The sequence below is a fragment of the Lates calcarifer genome, linkage group LG16_LG22 (assembly GCF_001640805.2).
Source record: "Lates calcarifer isolate ASB-BC8 linkage group LG16_LG22, TLL_Latcal_v3, whole genome shotgun sequence".
NCBI lineage: Eukaryota > Metazoa > Chordata > Actinopteri > Centropomidae > Lates > Lates calcarifer.
Window position 1 is genome coordinate 3981528 of NC_066848.1, and position 15109 is coordinate 3996636.

General features: G+C 40.5%; 1 protein-coding gene across 1 annotated transcript; it reads left to right on the forward strand.

The window, feature by feature from the left end:
- Window positions 1-321: 321 nt before the first annotated feature.
- btbd3b (BTB (POZ) domain containing 3b) lies at window positions 322-8042 on the forward strand. Its single transcript, XM_018667071.2, has 4 exons — window positions 322-1298; window positions 2323-2413; window positions 4381-4499; window positions 5081-8042. Exons 1-4 carry the CDS (start codon window positions 988-990, stop codon window positions 6111-6113), a joined length of 1554 nt encoding a protein of 517 aa, XP_018522587.1. The 5' UTR covers window positions 322-987; the 3' UTR covers window positions 6114-8042.
- The last annotated feature ends 7067 nt before the right edge of the window (window positions 8043-15109 follow it).

Here is a 15109-nt window from a genome sequence, read left to right on the forward strand (position 1 = left end):
AATTCTGCCCTTACAAAGAGCATGGAAATTTGCATTGCCCTTTTGAATTATGGAGGCTATGTTTGCTGTAGTACAAACTGAATACTGTGGTTTCAGGTAAAGCAAACAAGAGGAAGTAAAACTGTAGATGAATATATCATTCTTATGGAGCATGGCTGTCACTTTAATTGAGACGTTGACCATTGAATATTCAAGTATGTGCTGCACTAGCCTGCATTAGCCAATCATAAATGCTGTGCGCTGCCATTGGCTGAGCCCCGGAGAGAGCTGTGTACTGTGCTTTGAGGGGCGGGTGGGGGTTCTCTATCTCCTCTGCACTCTCCCATTCAACCTCTGTAGTCAGCAGAACGAGTAGCTCAGCAGAGTAACACAGCATCCACGGCTACAGCATCCTGCAGATGACTGTGCTCCACGGAGGAGAGGGAGGGGGGAAAAAAGAGCAAGTGTTGGAGAGAAAAAGGGTAGATTCAAAGATGAGTACAGACTGAGAGAAACACAGAAGGAGTAAGAGGGAAATGAAACGAATTGAGTAAACGCCGCTGCCCGCCTGAGGACCACTGCAGCTGTACTAAATCTGGGGCTGTCAGGCCAACGCTCAGCAGAGCAGTGAGTGAGAGCAGAGGGAGCAGAGGAGAAAAAGAAGTGATTTGAAGAGCTGATCACATCACTCTGGACAAGCAGGGATGGGAACTCAGAGAGCCTCTCCATCAGCAGATCAAACTTCACACAGGAAAAGTGCCTTCGGATCACCAGTCTGAACCTGCCTCTTCAGAGGAGTGAAGAAAACGGGTAAAACAAGAGAGTTATTCTCTTAGTTCCCAAAAGGTGAAACCTTGCACAGGATCTCTGACGACTGCACTGCTGAGTTCAGCTCAAGTCTCTGCTGTCCTCTTCCCAAGCCCCCCCCAGGTCCTCCCTCGCACCTGCCTGCTCTCGGTGAATGTCTTCTCTGTGTGCACTTCCACTGCTCGGCAGTTGAACACACTCATGGTCGATGCCAAGGGAAGGAACATGAAATGTCTGACTTTCTTCTTAATGCTTCCAGAGTCAGTGAAAAGCAAGTCGAGTAAAAGCTCCAAGAAAGGGAATGCCAGTGGCAGCTCCAAGCTGCCCCCAGTCTGTTATGAGATAATCACTCTGAGGAGCAAAAAGAAGAAGAAGATGGCAGCGGATATTTTTCCCACCAAAAAGCCAGCATCCACCACGACAGTGCAACAGTACCAGCAGCAGAACCTCAACAACAACAACACCATACAGAACTGTAACTGGCAGGGACTCTACTCTACTATAAGAGAAAGGTAGGCACAACCAGCGAGCATCTGCAAGCACTAGAAATCATTACTGTTGATGCCAGCAGTTTTCACCAACATTACATTCAGGGGAGATGAATTTGAAATTTGAATCTTAAAATTTGTTGAAAGTTCAACAGAGTACAACTGAATTTCAATGTTCTGAACAGAACCTCCAATAAATTTTAAAAATGTATCACAAAACACTTAACTGCTCAAGTATGTGTGTGTGTGTGTGTGTGTGTGGTGTGTGTGTGTGCGTGAGGATGGGTGGGTGCCCTCAATCTGCTGGGGGTATCTCTGTTTACACCCACTCTGCTCCTGCAGACTTTGTCGCTCTGACATAACAGAGGGCGGACAGGCACCGGGTGCGTTTGATATGCACAACAGGCAAAAGCTGCTCTGCACTAAAAGCAAAATATTTACCTTGGCCTATCAGTAAAAGACCCCAGCTGTCCAGAGCAAAGTGTGTGCTTTCTGACCTGGCTTTGTTGTCTCTCCAGAACATCATGGGGCTGTTTACCCACCCCTGTGACATGTTCCACCACTCAATAATATATGAACGCAGCTTTATTGTTGGTCCCATTCTTTCACAGTAGGGATTTTCCATTCAGTTCATTGTCTCATTTGTCTGTCTTTATGGAGATATAAAGAGTCTAAGTTGAAAAATGATTTAGCAATGAACTCATTTTTGTGTTTTAGTGTGCTCTACAAGACTTTTAAACTAATAAAATGTCTTCAGACTTGCCTGAAGCTACTGGGACTCTTTATACAATCATAAAACTCTGCTTTTTAGAGTAGCAGAGAAGATGAACATACAAATAAATTACTATTTTTGCTTGGACATCATCTAAAGACTCTTTTGTTATTTGTTCAAAATACACAATAATGAGTTTATGTGCATTGATCCTCCTTAATATCTTCAACATATGCATTTTGTGCATTGCCACCTTCTTCTCTAAAACAAAGGTACTGAGTAATTTATGTAAAATTCATTTTCTACTGTTTTTTGTGTGTTTCTTTGCCTTTTTAGAAATTCAGTAATGTTCAACAATGAGCTGATGGCAGATGTTCACTTTGTGGTGGGTCAGCCTGGAAGAACCCAGCGGCTGCCGGGACACAGAGTAAGGATTTCATCAACCAGTAAAATCATGGTGGCAGAGGGGAAATTAACAAACAAGCAATCAGCTAGTCTGGGCCAGTGTTCTTCATATCATATCAGCAAAAAAACAATCTTCCTCATTGCCAGCAGTGATGGAACTGAAATCCTTTGTGCTCCCCTCTCACTTCCGCACCATGTGTCTTTTCGAGACAGTCCTCAATTATTTATGTAAATGAGGCTGAAAGATAGAGGCGCAGAGTGAGCGAAGGAGGACGGGATATCCTCTTCAGCAGTCATCTCACACAGAATAGATCGCCTTTGTCTCCGCTTTAGCTCAGCTTTTCAAAAACTGCTCTGCAATTACTCAACTTTTAATCAAACGCATCCAACAGAACACAGTAACAATGATAAGGCATAGAGTAAGGTTCATTCAACTCTGCATCTCGCATGCTAGAAATACTTTTGTGCTCATTTACTTGATTAGCTTTTGAATTTTGGAGTGACAGTTCATTGAATCTACTATAAATAGCTTTGATTATTATAATCGCGCCCACATTCAACCTGTTTATCCCTATAATAACCTGGAGGTTGACATCCTCTGACTTCTTTGTTTAGTCCACCCTCTGACCTCATTGCTCTTTCAAGATGTTCACATAAATGATTTATTAAGGTTTACAGTTGTCTAGACCTTGTACCTCATCTAAAAACGCATCATAATGTCTACTCTATCTGAATATGATTATAACATTCACATTAAATCTGGTAAGTGATTTTGTAGCCATGAATATGGCTCAGCTATTCATTCCACATCCACGCTGTCAGATGAGCCCTCCATGGGTCATCTTTTCTGTTCTTTATATGGGACCCTGATGTACTATCTGTGATTGGTAGCTGCAGTGCACTTTGTGCATTTATAGAATGCAGTTATGGAAGGACATTGTGGATGACTTGACTGCACTTTATGCTGAGACATAATGCCACTGGGATATAATGACGTTCAGCTTAGCAATCTTTCTTGTGTCCATTTGGCAGGAAGTCAGATAACAAAGTTATATCCTTCCAAGATGGAGGCCGCAGCCAGCAGCTAAAAGCAGTAATATATGTGAACATCTGTAAAATACAATGGATCAAGAGGTGGGACTCATCTTATTCTAATATACAATATTTATATACTAGTCCCTAAATCCACATAAAAGAGCTACAGTCTTTCAACTGACCTCTCCCTATGAAAAAACAAACATGAATTTCATTGTGTAACAACAATAACAACATTGTTTTCAGAAATTCATGTTTGCAGGCTTTATTTTAGAATGGGTTCACTGCAATTTAATCACTTTAAAGAAAGTCTGTGTGCCTTTTTTGAGAAAATTTATACCACCCACATATCCACCCACACATGCTTGTGGTGCACACACACACACACACACACACAACACAGACATGCGCGCACAGACCTAAAACATGGATTTTGCTTGAGTATAATTACAGGATTTACAGCGCGTATTACTGAAATTATTAGTAGCTTTGTGTTGCATCTGATTTCATCATAAGTTCAGATAAGTCATTAATTTCAGTAAATTGAACTTTTGTTGCACTCTATTCAGTTGTGTTATTAGGATTTCCTGCTTTTTCTTTTTCTTTTTTATCGAAGGCAATCTTGTTCATTAGAAATCTGCCTCCCTGTCCTCAGGGGAAATAGTAACTGGCTGATTATGTGAGAAACTCAACAGGGTCAATCTCTCCAGTGATTAGAATTGAAGCATTGTTCAATATCCACGAAGAGATTTGTGTTTTTATGTAAAGAGCAAGAGCTACATGTGATCTAATTGGATTTGGTACAATTCCCATTTCAAATAACATTTCTGTTTTATTTATTTATTTATTTTTACTACACATCACGTGGTTTCCAATGAAATCACCAACAAACTATGGCATATTTTCTTTTCTCTTTTCCCTCTGTCACTTTGTTTTCTCTTCTTAATCCAACAGTATGTTTTGGCTGTGGGCAGCTCAGTGTTCCACGCCATGTTTTATGGTGAACTGGCTGAAAACAAGGATGAAATCCATATTCCAGATGTGGAACCGGCAGCATTTCTGGCAATGTTGAAGTAAGAATTCTCCTCCATCTAAACTCTATAATATTCTGTACTTCTGTTCTATTCTGTAAGGTTTGATGAAACTGGTCTGTATCTATCTCTGACACATCTTGGATCAAACTGCTTATCACTTAACCTGCCATACAAATGAGTTTCTTCCTGTATCTCAGAGATAGAATCTATATCTATTTTCATTTCATTATACATTCTATTTTTCATGCTGAATCAGTCCATATTGTTCTCCATCTCCTCCTCCTTGTTGTTCCTCCATCACTTTTATGTATGGGTTTTGTTTTCTGCGTCTTTGCAGGCTGCTGTAGGTGGTAGACGAGGGTGTAGGAGGAATACTGTTTTGTTGGTCGGTTTGATTAGTTTGCACAGTGAATTCACTGTTTAAAATCACACTTCATTGTCTTCCAACGTGTTTTGAACAGATGCAGTGATTCAATTGCTTAAATACTGTAAAATCAGTCAGTTTCAACCATTATTATCTAAATACTTCAAATGAAGTAACAAACATGTTTACTCCATATCACTTCTTTAGTGTTTGATGTGTATATAAAGCTGAGAAAGACACATTTTTATGTCAACAGGTACATTTACTGTGATGAGATTGACCTGAGTGCTGACACAGTGTTGGCCACTCTTTATGCTGCCAAAAAGTACATTGTCCCTCACCTGGCACGTGCCTGCGTCAACTTCCTGGAGACCAGCCTGAGTGCCAAGAATGCCTGCGTGTTGCTCTCCCAGAGCTGCCTGTTCGAGGAGCCGGAGCTGACACAGCGCTGCTGGGAAGTGATTGATGCCCAGGCTGAGCTGGCGTTACGCTCTGAGGGCTTTTGTGACATCGACGCCCAGACCCTGGAGAGTATCCTACAGCGAGAGACACTCAACGCTAAAGAGATAGTGGTATTTGAGGCGGCACTCAGTTGGGCTGAGGCTGAATGCCAGAGACAGGAGCTCACCTCTTCGACTGACAACAAGCGTAAGGTTTTGGGCAAGGCCATGTACCTGATACGTATCCCTACAATGGCTCTGGATGATTTTGCCAATGGAGCAGCCCAGTCGGGCGTGTTGACGCTTAATGAGACCAATGACATCTTCCTGTGGTACACGGCAGCTAAGAAACCTGAGCTGCAGTTTGTCAGCCAGCCCAGGAAGGGCTTGACACCCCAGCGCTGCCACAGATTCCAGTCCTGTGCCTATAGGAGCAATCAGTGGCGCTATCGGGGCCGCTGTGACAGTATACAGTTTGCAGTGGATAAAAGAGTTTTTATTGCTGGGTTTGGACTGTACGGATCTAGCTGTGGCTCAGCAGAGTACAGTGCCAAGATTGAGCTGAAACGTCAAGGAGTACTGCTGGGACAAAACCTCAACAAATACTTCTCTGATGGTTCCAGCAACACCTTCCCAGTGTGGTTTGAGTATCCAGTCCAGATTGAGCCTGATACATTCTACACTGCCAGTGTGGTTCTGGATGGAAATGAGCTGAGCTACTTTGGACAGGAAGGGATGACAGAGGTGCAGTGTGGGAAAGTGACATTTCAGTTCCAGTGCTCCTCAGATAGCACTAACGGCACAGGGGTGCAAGGGGGACAGATTCCTGAGCTCATCTTCTACGCTTGACAAGCCCTGTGCATATATTTGACAGATTTTAAATGCACTTATGGAAAATAGAAAATGATCACTTTGTGCATAGTGTCACTTTCTGTTATTTATTTTTGTCACGACTGTGCAAAAAAAAAATCTGATCTCAGACCTGTGAGAGGGTCTTATGTGGTTTTGATTTTAGTAAATGGTCCACTTGAGTAGGACCAACTCTATTTCAAGATGTTGGATTGTTAAAATACACAGATGAACAAAAGTCCTAAAAGATTAAAAAATATCTTGCACTAGATGTGCATGTATATATATGAATATATGTAAATTCTGAAATGTATATGATGCCACAATTGTGGTCAACTCTGGCCACAAAGATATCTTATATGATGAATATGCTACAGTATGTTTATTATGTCTATGCTTCAGTGACTGATAAAAAGATAGACGATATCTCAGCTCTCCAAAGGTGAAGCCAAAACATCTTGATCGCCCCCTGGTGGCTGGATGTAGTATAGGTCATAAACCCCGCCCTTGCTCTTTAGCGGATGGAACAAAATTTTAAAAAAATCAAGGCACAACTCAAATAATTTTTTCTCAAAGATGGTGTTTGTCATTTTAGGTAGTCCTTATCATGCTGGTGTTTGTTCAAATGTTCATTTTTCGTATAACTTTGGTTTTAATTTAATAGTATAAAAACAGGATGTGACATCATGACTGACAGTTGTGACTGACTCACAGTTAGTAGAGTGGGTGTATGGGTGGGAATTGGATACCATAACAGCACCAACACATGATCACTACCGCCTAGACTCTGGCTCCAAATGACGTCAGTGGCACAAGATGGCTGCATTCATATCTGGGCTGTTTTGGCTTCATTTAGGCAAAGTGGGGGGGGGGGGGGGGGTGGAAATGTGTTGTCCATCTTTATATATAGTCATTGCTATGCTTGCATAGAATGCACACATAGAGCAGCAATACTTCACATTCTATATTCTACAATGAGCATTTCCTGTCATGACTCAGTCTGGACCATCAGCATTATAATGGAAGTCAAAAAGGCTGTATGATACTCAAAGCAACATTTCAAGCCATGATTATGGTTACAAACACTTTTTGTCCTGTTGTAGTGTGTAATACCCATTAGGCATTCATATTTGAGTGGTTTCAATTGAATCTACAGCTTTCTGATACTTTGAATATAGTAATGGGGCACTTAGAGAGGGCTTGAGGGGGTCTTAGATTAGGGAGCACTAGATATAATGACACACATAACCCCTACAGTATCTCTCTGTAGCATGTTGCTCTGCACCTACAGTCATCTCAGTCACTCCAGTGAGTTATAATTTAGATCAGTGTCATTATGTTTACAGTGAAAATTAACTTAAAGTGATCACCATTCATCACTACGAGGTGGAGTGAAAGATTTCTTTGGTTTACTATTGGGATCTGTCTGCACTGCAAATACTTACAGCATGGGCAGAACGGTTCCATTTCATCTGACATATACTACTAATTGTTACTGCACCTTGGTTTAGTTTACAGCAGAAAAGATCAACAACTGGTTCAGTGTTAGAAGCTGTTTATCTTATGGACATTTACTTCTCTTTGTTAAAAACCCCGTGCACTCTGAACTGCTGAGCACTCCCTCTCAATGTGATCATACAGTATCAGTATTTGCAGAAGCATACTGTATATGCTCCAGAATTGCACTGATGTTGGTTTGTAACTGAATTTGTTATTTTGTTTTTCTTGTTATTTTCAATGAGGCAGATTTTTTGATTTAATGTGCTATTGAATATTCTTTCTGGTGTAGGATAAACATCCACAGGCTTGTCTGCAGATGACAATGGATGGGCAAACTGGTGTTCATGTCCTGTGTTTACGTGCTACAGTGCTGGGAGACCAACGAATGTGTATGACTGTTGATGATTCAAATAAACAAAACAAGTGGTACATACTGGTTGTATACACCATCTGTAAAAGGCAGTGCTGTCAAACTCTACATACTTTGCCTGAAATTAAGAGATGGGGACAGATGATGCCCTTCGGCACTGCAGTGATTTACAATGCCAAGGAGAGCTGTCTGTTGATTGATGATCCCTGTCTTGATGTCACTTATACAGCCTGCTTTTTGTCTGTCAAACTCTAACTCTATCTGCATCCCACTGAACTATGCAACACTAAACTTCCCCCTCCCAAATAAGAATTTTAATAGGCTACAACTCTAAAGTATGGCTTTTTGATGTGCAATCACTTCTGTAATGGTGTGAAGTAATAGACAGCACGGCAAGCAATCTCCACAACCTTGAATTTTTACAGACTGCAGTCAAAAAGAATGGCTCCTTGACATGACCATCACATGTTTTCAAGCTTCAGGAGATAAAGAAAGAATGATATTATGATCTCAAATGTCTAAAACTCATGAAGTGTTGAATTCCTAAGATACAGCAGTGGCTGTTTGACCCTCAGTCGATCTTGATGTGTCTGTCTGCAGATAAGAAAAAGACAGCGAGTCTCTAAAGAGGGTTTCTAGTCCTGTTCATATCTTTGTCTTAAAGACATCCTTTAGAAGTGGTGCACTTGTATTGTAGATGGAGTTAAAAATTCTAGTCACAGATACAATTGCTCATACACTGACAAAACAATGAATTAACAAAGACACTTTATAGATTTTTGAGTGGCTGATATGCTGTAAAATTCAAAAACAAGATGAGTCATTTACTGAATCTCAAGACAAATCATATCTCTTCGTGAACTGTATGTTCAAAAAGATAATCACTCCTGGGAGCTTATGGCAGGTACTTGATTACCAAGGCACTCAATAATGCTGAGACCAAGTTTGACATCGCCAATGAGCGTGAAGCCCTTGATGAATTGAACTCAATATGTTGGGGGACTTGGAGCTGTGGTGCGATTTTTCATGATTGTGGCGCTAATGTTGTAAGCAAGATCATTAATTGCACAGGAGGCAGCAGGGAACTGGAATGTGCCAGGAGTCAGAAGCAGGCCTGCTCTCCACTCACACACACTCACAAATTTTCATTTTGCAAATGCAACTGGTCTATGGCAGCAAAAATACAATTCAGGTACCGTTCAGATACAGTGAGATGTAAAGAAGGACACACTCTCTCTCATTTTGTTCGCCCAGAACAATTCCTACTCAAGTCTATTGACTGACATTTTTTGGTGCTGGTCAAAGTCAGTTCAGAAAGCAGGAGTGCTGCCAGAGGCTACCAGCTCACTGCCATAACTGAGGCAGGAACAGCTCTGCTCTTCATGGAGCATATTACCAAAAATACTGCTGAATCAATACCAAGACTTCAATCAGTAGATGTGTTGGAAGCTCTAATTACTTGTTATCGCAAAGCAGATATTAGTCTTTCCAGAGAGATGTAAATCAATCATTGACACATTATGTGATGAGGCTATACTTAGGGAAAACAGTGTATTTTTTAATTTATGAGAGGTGACAATTATTGTGGGAAACCATTTTAATTGTATAAATAAATGCAAATAAATCCTATGGGGATAAGAATAAAATGCATGATTTGGTATCTAATTATGATTAGTTTGTCAGGAAAGGAAAACATAAAGAAAAACCTATTGGTGACTTTGTCATCAATACACTAAAAGTAAAAGTTAAATATCTCCTGCATTTTTTAGGTTTTACTTGCTCACATATACAGTTTCTGGCATCCTGTTTGGTTTTATCACTGAGATTTTAATATATAATTCAAAGTGTTTACAGTCTTACATCTGTTTATCAGAGTATAGAGGAAGATGACATGTAATATTCATAATTAATCACAAATGTGACTGAATTCTTTATATAACAGGCAAACTTTGGAATTAAAATATGGTTTAGCGTTGGACAGGAAAAGTGAAAAATAGAGTTGGTGGATACTGACTCAGACTGGGCACATATTGGACAGGAAAGTCTCAATGAGGGTTTAATTACTGTTCAATAAGAATTAAGGATGAAAAGATTCAGTCTGACTTGAGGGAGGGCTGTGGATTACCACTGATTAACATTCTTAATGCTCTCTCAGATTGATTGTTCCAAGTGCAGATAAGTCTGTGAACAGACCCAAAAGGTCTCACGGTATCTAAGAGGGATGGTGTTGTTTCTGTACTGTATGGTTAAAATACTGCAGATAATCACATCACTACTACTTTTCATATTAATGTGGTGCAGGGTTAAACAAGAGAGGAATGTCTCCTAAATTCACCCAACTGAAAATCACAGTTCACAGCTACAAGGGGAAAGAAAATGGTAAGAGGAACCGCATTCTGTTTTTACCATATTAAACATCAGTCTGTTCACTGCAGGCAATCACATATCCACTCCTCAACATCCTGATAATTTCCATCCTTGCAAAATGTCAATGAATTAATAATGGCCAAAGAGACGAGAGAAACACAGCTGTGGGTTTAAAGAATTCATCAAAGAAAATAATTTAAAAATATGTTTTTTAATTCAACAAATCTCATAGGAAATCTCAAAGCCCTTTTCCCCTACCTCCCCTTAAACCATATGTTTTCTCTAAAGGTTTACACACATATGTACATCAGTGTTGAAAGCACAGGCTATGCTACATACTGTACTGGTGCATTCGAAGTACAAAAACTGCCCAGTAAGTGTTATGAGAGTGTCTGGCAAGGGCTCCTGAAGGTTAAAATGAATTGCTTTAATCCAGACAGATGTAAGGGTATCTGAGCCCCCTGCCACTCTTATGGCACTAACCTCAGCCTATTGGCAGCCAGTCAAACAAGAGCAAGGCAGGGGGTGAGAGGAGAATGGAAAGGGGGAGGCAGAGGTGAGTGGCAAGTCTGGCCCGACAAGTATTCAGGTGATGCAGTCATTCCCTTGATAATTATCACATAGATAATCAGTGGACAGCCAAAGTAGCAATTAATCACATATGAGTATGGCAAAGGGTCACAAAGTTCAGACACAAAGTGCAGGTGGAGGCAAGAGGAAGACAGGGAGTTTGACTGATAATAGCTACCCTCACTTCTCTGTCATCCCCATTCCCAACCCTGCAGTGCTAAAGACCTGCAAAATGTAAAGGATATTATCCCAAATAATCTCCTATCTCAGGGCCGTTGCCTCCAGTCACATGCAGTTGGGATGTGCTGCAGGATTGAGCCTGCGATTGTGTGTCTCATTTATCTATTTATTTATTCATTGCTACCAGGCAGAGCTAAATCGCTTCAACAGGCTGGGGCATTGAGAGGCCAGCTTTTATGTTAGATTAGCCTGTTTATAGCTATGTCGCCCGGCTCCAGATGGATCAATATGGCTGGGATTTCTGGAGGTAAGCGCTCCGAGTATCAGGTGAATTATGATTGCTGAAAAGAGTGGAAATACGCTTTTGTTGGACAATGGTTGCTGCAGAGCCTATTCAAAGCAGCCAAAAATACAGACAACATAGTGACAGGGTATCGGGCACACACTGCTAGTAAATTATATTACCTTCCAATAGTGCAGAGGTAAATACCCTGTTTACATAATTGTGCGTTTGTCCTATGAAAAATGATCCCAGAAGGTATATGAATGCTGTACTCGGGCAAAAACTAGTTCTTTCACGCACTGTGAAAACTGAATTTGTTGGTGATGCATTATGCTAATCAAGCTATTTATTCCCACAACTATGGTCTCGTATACCTGTCACCCACAGCCATTATGGCAAGGCTTGATCAAAACCTTGAATGTTGGCAGCTTCCCACTGAGAGAGGTGATGAGGGCTGAGCATGCTACTTTTTGTATGCACTCTAGAGCCTCTATTCATACTGAAGCATGTCCTCTAAGGCAGCTCCGTGGCTTTGATAGTATGGAGTGAGAGGTCCCTCCTCTCCCCAGGGTCTGATATAATGAGAGTGAGCTTACTAAACATGATCTGCGGCTCTCTCAAATACGCTACTTGAAACAGCTCGAGCCTGGAAGAGTACAACAAACAGCACTGATTCATTTGTACACATGCTCTCACTCCCTCTCGCTCTCTCTCTCTTTCTCTGTGAACTATATGGGGGGGGCGGCTAATGTGTTTTAATGTGTGATCGAGAGTGATACAGAGATAGAGAAAGAGAGCAGAGAGGCACAAGAGTCTAGGTTTATGTCCATTCATTCATAACACAGGAAATCTGGCTTCTCAGTTCAATTATTTCCAAAGAAAACATGAAGTGACAGATTTTAACTGATTGCATTCATGGTTTTCATTTAGACAAATATGAATAGAAATGTACTATATGGTTATTGCCAGAATAATAGTTTAACTGTGCCATTTCTCATATTCAGTCATTATCTTCTTCTGGATCTTATCACATGGCAGCAGGGTAATCAACAGAGACATCACACTGGCAACAAGGTATTTCTTTTGTCAAACAAGTCAGAAATATCAACTAGACTGAGAGTCAGCACAATTGAACAACAGGAATGCATTTCCTGTCTGTGAATACACATTGACAAGAGTGAATTTTATTTGCTGAATGCCCATTTTCTCTCTGTTTAACCTTAAAGTGACCAAACATTTTCTCTCACTGGCAATTTCTGTTTGAATTATTGCAAGGTGTACAATAACATCTATGGCAGAGTGATACTGGCTCTGGGTTCTTTGAAATCCAACTGAGCTCTACAAGCCTGCTTTCCTGGCCTAATTTAAGAAGTGGAGCGCTATCTCCTGTTCCTCTGCCCTTTTTATGTCCTGCTTACCACAGGGAAAACCAGTTACTGTGTCTAAAAGTCCATACAATTAGCATCGTTCAAAAAGGCATTACCTAGGCAATTCGGTCTTAAAGTGTAGTGCAAAAGCTAGCAATTCATTATAACTAAAGGCAGAGATTCTATGTTCAATCAAAGGAGGATGGAGAGTAATCCACCTGCATTCACAGCAGCTCCACATTTCTATAATCTGTCTACATAAACATCCCCACAGCTGCATGATCTGGGCCTAATTGTCAAGCTGATGATGAGTCTGATGTTGGCGAAGCAAAGAATCTTTTCTCATCTTACCAGTAACTCAGATAATTAGCCACAGCTGCCTCAACTGTCAGAGAGAAAACCAGTTTCAAAGTCATTCTCAAGTGTCAGAAGTTATTTCTTTATGTTGAATCAGATAAAGAAAAATAACAGTCAAAGTTTAAATGCACGGTAACAACAAAATATGAGACAGATATCGTGTCTAATTGGCAGGTGATGGTGGGAATTCAATGTTCTGCAGCTTTAGATAATTTCAGAGGTTTATAGAAGCTGCCATCAGTGTTCATCTGACCTAACTAAAACTCTTTCTGCCTATGCTTTTTTGAGTCGAGCCACACACTATTCCCTCACTGCCCTCAATAATGGCCTCAATTTAAGCTTTACTGTGTCTTACCTTCCCCTTATTTTCGCTTCCCTTTGAGATACCAAAGCTACCAAAGCTCGCTCTGAGCTGCTGGAAATAATCACACGACATGAGATGAATAAAAGTGTTGTGTTTTGTGGAAGTTTTCTTGGTTTGACTTTGTGTGTTTTGTATTCTTGTGCAGATGGTCTAGCTCTAACTTAACGTATTAAACGTGCTTTGTAGGGAAGAAAGCAGGTGACAGCTCTGATAAATGCTGGCGCCTGTACTGTGGGTCCTATGAAAATAATGAAATTACCTGTGAATGATAGATAAAGAGAGCATCAGACCTTTATTTGAAGCGCTCATCCCAAACAAACCCGCTGTCTGTGTGACTGTGAGTAATGTGTGTTTATACTGGCAGGAAGACATACATGTACACAGGCTATAACATTACAGATTCCTTCAGGGGAGGTGGAATATACACTTCATATGTTTTTTCACATGCTCATAAAGCAGGGAGAACACTATATGATTACATGACTGACAATGTGTGAGCAGATGAGCAGTCATTTCAGTGGCATTTCCGCTGAACCTATTTTGCTGTCGTGTCTATCTAAAGATAGAAGTGGAATTAAAGGTAAAATAACAACTGTACAGTATAATCATGTACACAACATAAAATGAGTTTTACATTTTTGTTGTGACACGTATCAAACTATAATAAAATCTGGGCTTAATATATCTGTTGCTTACATATTTAGTATTTAATTTAATTGTGATTAATTTGTTTCTGTAAAACAATTTATAAGTTTATGACTGCTTGAGAGGAATATACAGAAAATAAAACAGGATGAATCCTTCTGTTGTGGAAGATCTTGACCACCCCAAGGCAAAAAAGAGTCAGAGATGTAATATCAACCAACCAGTAATGCATCTAATTCCAACATAATTTCTTCAGCTATCAATTATTATATTGTCACCCAAGGGAGCACTAAAGCAAACAGAGCAAGAACAGAACATTTGCAAGCATCCACTGCTAAAATACAACTGTTTGCAGTTCTTGCAGAATTAGCATTCACGAATAAAGGTGGAACAATGGAAAGTAGTTAAATATGCTCAAAATGTGCAAGGTCAGGAAATGTGCTCTGATACAGTAAGCAAGATACTATGTGAATAATTAATATCTTTCATCAAAGTACCAAGAGTAGGTTCATTGAAGAGGCACATCCTGTTGTTTCTTCTCTAACTTGCACATCCACAGTATTCTCAGTTTATTGGGAAAATGAACTGGCATGAATACAGGGTTGCCAGCCCTGAACATCCCCCCTTAGCATCTCTCTGCCCATCCCTCTATTGCATAGAAGAGACACATGAAATATCAAAAGGCCAAGTACGTCAGAGCTCAACAAGATTGGAGTGGAGGGGATTTTCCGCCAGTGTGCAGAGCTGCACCTCCAGCAACACTCATGACCATGAGGAGGAGGAGGGGCAGCTGGAATTCCATTTCTCAATGATGAAATTCTTTTCATCATGCCTCTTTTGCATAACAAAGGTGCATAAAATGTATTACATATGGCAATGTGTAACTGTAAACCGCCATAAGAAGGCTGTCTTCCCAATGCGGTCCTCTTATTCCAGGAACAGAAGCAAACAATTGTGCACAATATCTGCCACTGTCTTTGAGAGGTTAGATAT